We start from the raw sequence: 9,479 nt of genomic DNA on the forward strand, positions 1-9,479 counted from the left end.
TCGGTGGCTTCAAATTAGTGCTTGGGAGTTGGAGGAAGAAGCAAAACAAACAACAGCAGAAACGTGGCAGGGCACCCGACTGCAGCCCCAGCACCCAAAGGAGACGACAGCCTGCAGCCCTCCGCAGCCCCAGCACCACCGGGACAGAGCATCTGCAGCACGGGGAGACCTGGGGACCGCAGAGAGGAGGAGGAAAAGGAGGAGGATGCGGAGGAGGATGCCCCGCTCAGCCCCTTGCAGTAGCATGGGGGAGGCGATGGCTGCCAGCCGCCTGCACCCCCACATCCTCCATCATTACATGCGCTGCTCGTTTTCCGAAGCAAGCTGCAAAGCATCTTTGCATCACCATCTGGGCGCCTGGGCTTGATATCCCCCTCCGCCACAGCAGAGGGGCTGGAGGTGATGCCGGCATCGCGGGCAGCTGCCGTACCAGGACAAGCCACCGGCCGGGATGCAGCTCCCCGCCTGCCCCGTTTTGCAGGCACAGGGGACGCGCAAAGGGGCAAAAAGCTTCCGTATCCCTGGTACCATGGTCACCACGGCTCCTTCGCTGGAGAACAAGTTTCACGGCATCATGAGTTCATTATTTATGTCTCACTTGAGGTCTTTGCATTTGCAAAACTTTTTGAATAATTTATGTATGGTGTATAAGGGAGAAAGAGGGACACGTTTTGCTGAAAACCAGGTCACGCCTAATACCAGCCAAGCAGTAAAGGGAGACAATAGAAATAGGCACAGATACTCACTGGGGAGAAAAAGAAACACAGCATTTTTATATATACGTATATATACACGCGCTCCAGAGACACCCTCGGCATCACAGGATATTTAGCCAGAGCAGCTCTTCAGCAAATGAGGATTATTTTCAACCTTCTGAATTATTTTTTTAAACGAAGGAGACAGCGCTGTGAATCAGTCCCATTTCCTTCCATACCTTCAGAGGGAGAAAGCAGGGTGGCTGCAGAACAGCTCCTCCACCAATTCCAGAGACAGACTTACTTACGTGCCTTTGCACCAGCCTCACCATCCCTGCACGCCGCTCCTGCCACACCGGTATCGGTGGCACGGGGGCTGCAAGGGGCCAAGCAGGGCAGTGGGAACAGGAGGGAGCTTCTGCCCAGAGCTGCGGAGGGGTCCTTCTCCCTCCTGCATCTTCCTCCCTCCTGCATCCTCCTCCCTCCTGCATCACGGCGCTGTTGCCCCATTCAAGCCGCCCCTCCATGATACACAAAGAGTTACGTTGCCCTCGCGCCTGTCTTAAAGAGGATGTGAAACATTCAACAGAAAACGCAAGAGGAAGGAAAATGAGAGAGGATATTGCCAAGACTTCAAGTAACTCTGGTTGTGGGCCGCCTCACTGTGCCAAGAGCCGCGACGCCCTCCGAGGCCCTCGCTCCAGTGGCCGCCTGCCCCAGCTGGGGGTTTGCTGCTCCCTGCACCCTCCGCAACGGCCAGGGAGCAGCGGTGGAGGCGATGCCAGCAGTGAGATAAGGCCACCCTGCCCAGCCACAGGGAGATGGACTTCTTGGAGACGCCAGAGAAAAATAAAAGGCAGGTAAGCGAGCACCTGGTCATTGCCAGGAACGGCCACCAGGTACCACCTGCACCGGCTCGTGGCGGTACTGAAACAGGAACACCACCCGGCAAGAGGCAGCGCAGCAGCTCTCCACCCCTGGAGCATCTCCACCCGTGCTCAGACGGATGTCCAGAGGGTCAGTAATGGCCCACACAACACGGCCAGAGCTCAGAGCCATCACGCACCGAGGGTAACACGTGTGGAAAGAGCTGGGACAGATCCTGTTCTGTGCCAGGTCTGTCGGCTGGAGAAGTCAGAGGCATCGCAGCTCGCTGGCAGCCGGTGAAATCGGTTTTACAGCTGGAGAAGGGGCCGCACGTGGGAGAAGGACACCGTAGCCAAGCACCACAGCCGAGGAGGGGACACTCATCGCCATGCCCTGCCCCACGCACCCCCAAACCTTGCCCCAAAGGGCTCTGCAGGGAGCGTGCCATCGCGCCTGCCGCCGCACATGCACGCGAGGCGGCTGTGAGGCCAGGCAACGCCGGTGCTCGGGCATTAATTAACGCTCCAGAAAAATCGTCATTATTCATGCCCCTACCAACCGCAGCCTGCGCATCTGTGGAACACACCCCTGGCCCTGCACAGGAATTAAAGTCTAATCCAGGAATGCATTCAACAGAGGCTACAAAACAATTCAGCCATAAAAACATCCTTATCTCTGGAAGCCGGTAAGCTTTCTTCCTGTCCCGGCACGGGCGGCCTGGGACACGGGACCATGCAGCATGGCCACAGCCACGGCCGGCGGGAGAGGAGCCCAGCAGCAGCCATGAGCACGCAGAGGTGCAGAACACCCAAAAATACCTGCCATGCAGTGTGACCGGGGCGAGGGCACAGCCAACCCCTCGGCCAGCACCTGCCGAGCAACCCGCTGAAGGTGCACGCTGACTAAGCCGAGACAAACGCCCTTGGGACCCACCACTTAAATCCCAAAATTTATTTTCAGTGAAGAACAACGCTGTAGGATTTGTTCTGCATTAAAATGAATGCTCCAGGCAGGGCCAGGCACAGGCTGCCTTCAGCTCAACAGGCAAACGCACCACAGTGAAAACAGCTCAGACCTGCAGAACCATAAATGCACTGATAGCTGTCGGGTTTGGGGGTTTTTTAACTCAAAATGCCAAGAATCGGTACAACGAGGGTCCCTGTAATCCAGACGTTACCGGCTGCTACTCCGGCGCAGGGGAACTGCACCCATGGGGCTCAGCGTGAGACGTGAAGAGGAGGGAGCAGGAATCAGCCCCGCGGCTGCAGCTCGGCCCTCCCACGATGGGACAGGGTGGTGGGCTCGGCCGGAGCATCACCTGCCTGCGCCTCAGCTCCCAAAATAACCCCGCCGCATCCCCGAGGCCAGGCTGCTGCGTCACGGGCGATGCCACGGGGAGCTCCGCAGCACAGGGGTGCGTGATGTGCCCCTCTCCTGCCCCACCGCCCTGAACCAGAGCGGGGCCGAGAGAGCTCGGCGAGGTGGCAACGCACGCTGCTGGCAGGCTTGTGACGGGAAACCCACCGGCTGGGGAAGCAACCCGCGATTTGGGCCAAAGAAACTTAAAAAAATAAAAGAAAAAAAAGCCCAAATGACCCCACGGGAGGGAACCGCGGGAACAGAGCCGCCGCTCGGGGAGCAGCCCACCCACCGCAGCACCCCAAGGGCGCAGCCCACCCAGCCGTTGCAGTGGGCGGCCGTGCAGAGGTGTCCCCGGCCGTGGGGACGGGAGCGAGCCCAGCCCGGGTGCGAGGGGGAACCGGGACGCTGCCGGTCACGGGCGAGGGTCTCCCCGGCCCCGGGGCTGCAGCCTCCCGCACAGCCCCCACCAAAACCGGGCGCTCGCAGCGTTACCCCACTCCGGGGCTCTCCCACACAACCGCCGTCTCCGCTTCCCCGTGTGCCGCTGGGGACGGACGGACGAGGCGGCACCGGCTGGGCCGGCCCGGGCAGAGCTGGGGAAGGGGGCCCTGGGCACCCCCACCCAGAACACAACCGGGGGGGGGACGGGGGACGGGGACGGCACCTGCCCATCGCCCCTGCCGAACCACCCCGGGAGGACCCGGCCCCCTCAGGGGGCCGGGACCGGGCGCATCCCGATGCACCGGGAGCAGGCGCGGGGGCACACGGGTGGGAGCAGGTGGTCGGTCCACGAAGGACCAGGACCGGGAGGCCACGGACCAGGATGGGCAACGACGGGCCAGGCGGGACCGCGGGCAGGCGGACCTCAGCGGGCCGGGCGGGCTGCGCTGGGCCGGTGCCGGGGAGCCCCGGTAGGGCCCCCCCCCCGGCCCCTCACTCACTTTTGAGGGCGGCGACGAGCGACTTCCCGTCCTTGATGAGCTCTTTGATGAACTTGTTGGTCTTCTCCAGCTCGGCCTCGTGGGAGCGGAGCCGCTCCCGGAACTGAGGGCTGTCCAGGCAGCACTCGCTGAACTCCAGCGCCGGCAGCCCCATGCTGCCCGCACCGATCACCACAAAAAACAGATTAAAAAAAAATTAAAAATTTAAAAAATTAAATGCTATTTTAAGCCGAAGAGCAGGCCCGCCTCTCCGGGGAGCTGGCGCCGCCGCGGGCGCGCCCCGGGAGCGGCCGAGCCGAGCCGTGCCGTGCCGAGCCGTACAGAGCCGAGCGGAGCGGAGCCGGGCGGTGCGGAGCGCTCAGACACGGCGCCGGGGGGGGGGGGGGGGGGGGGGGCGGAGCTGCTGCCGCCGCTCTGGGGCCGCCGCCCGGGCAGGGCCCGCGCGCTGCCCGCCCGCCCGCGCCGCCACCGCGACACGCCCCCGCGCCGCCACCGCGACACGCCCCCGCGCCGCCACCGCGACACGCCCCCGCGCGCTCCTGCAGCCAATGGGCGATCCGGGCGTGCCCCTTGCCTCAGCGGCCACGCCTACGCCTCCCGTTGAGCCAATCAACAGCGGCCCCCGCGGGGGCGGGGCGGCCGGGCCCGGCGGCGCCTCAAGCGGAGCCCGCCCGGCCCACGGGGCCCACGCCGGTCGTGGGAGAACCCCGGGCCGGGCCCCGCCCGCACAGGCTGCTTCCGCGGCCACGGGCGGCACTGAGACACGGGGGGTTACTGGAGGGCCTCGCCCGGCCGTGCCCCGTGTCTCACCCCGCTCCCCGTGGACCTTTCCGGCGCGGGGCCGCAGGGCTGCGTGGAAGCCCGCATCCCGGCCTGCGGGACAGCCGCATCCACCGCCGGGGCCGTGCCCAGCCGGTGGGGGCCTCTCTGGGTTGCAGCTTTGCACGGTTTTTCCTGCTATTAAACATCTGTGTCGGAGATCGCTCCCCCGGTTTAATACGTGAGTTAAAATAAACCCCCGATCTCTTGAGGGGGCTGGTCGTGACGGGACACCCCCACCAGGCACCCACCCAGCGCCACGAAGGGACTGCAGTCCCCAGCCCAGCCATGGAGATGGGGCCGGGCAGGACAGCACCGCACAGCCGTGCACAACCCGGCCGCCTCTCCCTGCGGCCCGTTTCCTTCAGGAGCGCGGCAGGAACGTGGCCAAGCACGGCAGCTGCCCCATCGCCTCCTTCCCTCGGCCGGGAGCTTCCAGGAACAAAGTACGGCCCGCAAAACAATCGCCCCTCATGGTTTCGGCTCTGGCTGCCATAAGGTGGATGGCAACTAATCAGTAATAAAACGGGACAAACTGTTACTGCTGGTCCCATGGATTTGGGAAAATCCATCCTGGCCACAAATGATGGCAGCAAGTCCAGGGCGAGCCACCCTGCAGCCTCCCCCCGGCAGAGACATGTGTACAAGCCAGCGACGGCCTCTCACCCCAGGCTGTGACAAACGGACACATTTGTGGATAATCCCTGGATGACTGGAATTCCCCCTTCCTCCCCAGCTCAGCCATCCAGGCTGGCCAGGAGGGCATGGGGCGGCCACCGCTCGGCAAACACCAGCCCGTGCACCGCACAGCAAGCGCGTTCCGGATCAAGCATGGCGACGGGGCGGCATTCCTGTCAAGTGAGCCATGAAACGCGATGCAGAGCTGGTGCCAGCTTTATGCTTTTCTGCAAACTGGGGAAGATGGATGGTCTTACACAAAGCTTGGGCTTCACATAGGGCTCACAGAATGGGATCCAGCCCGAGCCTGGTCTTCAAAAGTTAATCCAGCTAAGTTTCCCAGCGGATGGGTCCAGGCACAGCAACCTGATACCAGCTCAACCTTTTGTCTCTGCTGTTTTTTATTCCCTGGCAGGTCTAAAGCACGATTTTCTCAGTCTTCGCAGCACAGCCTGACTCTGGCTGAGTCACTGCCTTCAAATATGGTTTGCGAGCCACATTTTTTTGCATGAGGTCTCCTAATTATAAAAAAGGATGTAATACTAATTACATGCTTATCTTGTAGGCAGGATATAGAGTTTAATTAGCTGTCATTTATGCCATATGCATACAGCCCTATAAGAGCACTAGATGTTATTATTTGGATTACGCTCCTTAATTCTACACTGTACAAAGGCACAGGAGCACATATTTTGGTTTTATCCTTCTACATCGCCATTGTTCGTATTAAAGAGTGTTCCAGCACTTTCAGCTAACACAGAAGAACCTGTAACTAGATTTATAGGACACTGCCTTAGAGGATCAGAATATTTGGGGCTGGAAACAATTTCTTTCATCACCTTTCCAGAACCGCAGAAAGTAACTATGCTCAGACTGTCATTTTCTGATGAGGACAGAACAGAGCCATTACAAAGCTCTCATGTGAAATACCACACAGGTCTGGAACCGAGGCCTCAGGCTGGCAACAATTAATACACCAGATCATGGACTTGTCTCCCCTTTTTCTGGCTTACACTGCATTCATCAGGATATACTCATTGTGTTGGAGCTCCAAGTGTGGGAGCAGGGCAGGGCAGCAGGCACCGAGGAAGAACAACCATGGACATCTTCCAGCCCAGTTTTCCTAGGATTGTGCATCCAATCTGTAAAAGAATACCAGCAAAGGGAAAAATAAGCAAACAAAACCCCCAGACTTCCACATCCTCCTGCCTGTAGCTAATAGCTTGCATCCCTCTGCAGTCCCAGCGTATTTGCCTGCCTGCTTTATTTTTTTAAGCAACTTGGTTGTCTGACCTCCAGGTGAGCTAAGTCAACTGGACGCTGTGCAGGTCCAGTAATATTGCTGTTAGACAGAAACCTGCCCGCGGATCCCTGTGGGTGCAGAGCTCGGCCTGCCAGTCTCCAGCCCACACTCCTCCGTGCCTCTCCAAGGCTGTGCTTACACATACTTCCAGCAGATGAAAGCTGTGGCCACCGCGGTCCCACACTCCTACCGGCGAGCCCGTCCTTGACCACACATTAACACATTCTCCCTTGCTCAGTCACCAACCCGCATCCCACAGCTAACTCGCTCAGGGAGCAAAGTCAGCAGAAAACTAATCCAGCATTAAAAAAAGAGCAGTTTCTACCTAGTTTAGCTCACTCAGGGATCAAATAACCACCGGTGCTGGTGCAGGGCTGGGGGCCACCCCAGCCACAGCCCAGTGGGAGGAAGAGGGAGGCTGCAATAGTGTCAGCTCGGCCCCCGCGGCTCCTCCCAGCCCCCCTCGCACCAGCATTACCTCTGGGTGGGTCACACAATCTGCTGCATTAAGCAGGTTTGTTTCAAAATTAACAAAACTTTTTTAAAGCTAGTTCTTGGCTGGATCTGTCCGAGCACGACATCTCCCCACCTCCGTTTTCCTGGCCCCCCCCCCATCCTTGCACTGGCTGCAGCAGTTACTGCACCTCTGTGAAACAGCCATTGCTAACACAGCAAGAACGAGCCACTTCTCCTGCGGGAAAGCTTTCTGCCAGTTAAGTGAGATCAGTCAGGTAAAACAGGAGCCAGAGTGACAGCATGAGCAGGCGGTGGGGAACCAGCCCCATCCCCACGCAGCAGCGCTGAGCCGCCGTGTCAGCTCACGGCATCTCACGGCCCCGGCGCGACAGAGCCCTGCGGCGAGGCTGGTGCTGCGGTGCGTGCTGAGCATGGACATCCATGCACAGGGACTGTGGTGCCAGTCATCCTGCAAGCGTCTGCTGTCAGGGATTTTGGAGGCTCCCCCCCGAGAGCAGACCCCCAGCCCCAGCCGTATTCCCACTGCCCGTGAAAACAAGCAGCAGCGTTACAGGGGGAATGAAACCACCTGCCAGTCACAGCTCAAAATGCCAGAGATGTGGGCACACTCATGCACTTCTTTAAACCCCAGGAGACCACAATGGGCATCTTGAGGCTCAGAAACCAGGAGCTACATGAGAGGTTTCTTAGAATTGCCCTCGAGCAGCAATGTTCAAGGTCTATTTATTACGTGACTATATATCACACTCACATCTTTCTTGCTCTCAAGGATTTTTTTTTTCATTGAGCTAGGCACAGATGAAGCATTGTATATGGCCAAAAAAAAAATTAGTGTTCCAGACAATACATTGGACCATTGCAATGAATCTGCATGAATTCCATGTTGCAAACCAGAGGGCATGTATTGACCTATTGTACTGACAACCTTCTGGGAGATCAGATCCTTGAGCCTGGACCTTTTGTTAGTTGTGAATACAACTCCAGAGTAGACACCAAGAGCTTCCCCTTCTCCAGTGCAGCCGTGTCAGCCTGGAAATATGCCCTGGGTATGTTCTTATTGGATACACCATTTCCATGGGGGTGCAGCAAATAGCCTTAGAGAAACCTTTAACATGACAGAATGCTCCCTCCACTGAGAATTCATGAGTTTTACATATAGCTAACATGGTAATATATATATATATATAATCTCAGCAGAACAGTACCTTTCCTTCCTGAGTTGCACCTCTGGCAATCACACATGAACTTCTGCCTCCTCAATTCCTTTTCCCTTCTTCAGCTAACTTCTTTTCTCCTTGCAGTCGCTCCTCCTGGCCTTCAGGCAGGTTTGCAGGGTGGGCAAGACAACCCAGAAGAAAGGTCTCTACACCGAGCAGCAGTGACATAAATGAGCCCCTGCCTGGGGGTCAGATCTCACTGAAGTGAAAGGCAAGCAGGACTGGGGTCCCTGCTCCCGATCTACAAAACCTCTTTGGCTCCCAGGTTACACTTGTTAACTTCCAATAAATTTTTTGGGAAAACTCATCATTAGCCACTTGTGCTACCAAGTCTTCCTGGGTTTCACTGACATCACAGGTTTGGTAATTGCTTTTGGAAGCCGATTTCTTTTTCAATGGAAATATCAGTGTGAGATGCTATTAGTCAGTCTGTGGTGTCCTCCTTGCAGCAGAAATGATCTCCACATCTATTTCCTTCCAGTCCCTGTAGCTGTTGTTTGTGCCTCGGGCAATCCCCACACACAGAGCATATTACTGTAAGTATAGGTGCTACAAGCCTGTCGTCTCAGGCTAATCGGCCTCTCCTCCTGCTTTTGCTCTGCAGCAGTCACACCCGTTCATACGTGCCTGGGACATGCCAGCTACTTACAGCGCGATCTTTGCCAAGCCACTCGCCCAGCACGTGCCCCTCGGAGGCATCTGGGAGCGCTGAGGAGAGAGCAGGAATCACAGCGGCAAACCCAAGGCATGGCATCCGCGGGGAGCTGTCTCCAGGAGAAGATAGCACCACTTCCCCTCATCTTCCTGGCAGGTGTCAGAGCAGATAGACCAAGACCCAGCTTTCAAGTGCAGCAGCACCACGTCCGGAGCAAGCACAGGAACGCGCCTCAGGCGTGAGAGTTTTCTGGTGCTTGTGCTTTTAGCCAATTCAGGAGATTTATTTGCCTTGATTCCTTGTTAAAAATAAAACTTTTTCAGTACTCTTCAGCTAAGACACTGAGAAGCCATATATATCCTTGACCCTTCAGCTGACCCCTCAGTTTTGCTAACTGGGCCAGTCCTTCTGCACCGCGAATGAGGAATAAGATCTTGCTGCAGGGGGTGGCACTTCTCCCAGCTC

The 9,479-nt window shown here is 57.8% G+C and overlaps 1 protein-coding gene across 7 annotated transcripts in view; it reads right to left on the reverse strand.

Annotated features, from left to right (window-relative positions):
• The window catches only part of ARHGAP26 (Rho GTPase activating protein 26), a 147,887-nt gene extending 141,405 nt beyond the window's left edge, over positions 1 to 6,482 (reverse strand). For 3 of the 7 annotated variants that reach the window (XM_054842094.1, XM_054842090.1, XM_054842096.1), the window contains exon 1: positions 3,866 to 4,239. In XM_054842094.1, coding sequence (XP_054698069.1) covers positions 3,866 to 4,019 — 154 coding nt within the window. In that variant the 5' untranslated portion in view covers positions 4,020 to 4,239. Of the gene's footprint in view, positions 1 to 1,003; positions 1,185 to 3,865; positions 4,240 to 6,375 lie in introns of those variants that run through there. The other 4 variants (XM_054842093.1, XM_054842092.1, XM_054842089.1 and 1 more) reach the window with 2 other exon arrangements.
• Between the last annotated feature and the right edge of the window lie 2,997 nt (positions 6,483 to 9,479).

Source organism: Grus americana, chromosome 14 (assembly GCF_028858705.1).
Source record: "Grus americana isolate bGruAme1 chromosome 14, bGruAme1.mat, whole genome shotgun sequence".
Classification (NCBI taxonomy): Eukaryota; Metazoa; Chordata; class Aves; order Gruiformes; family Gruidae; genus Grus; species Grus americana.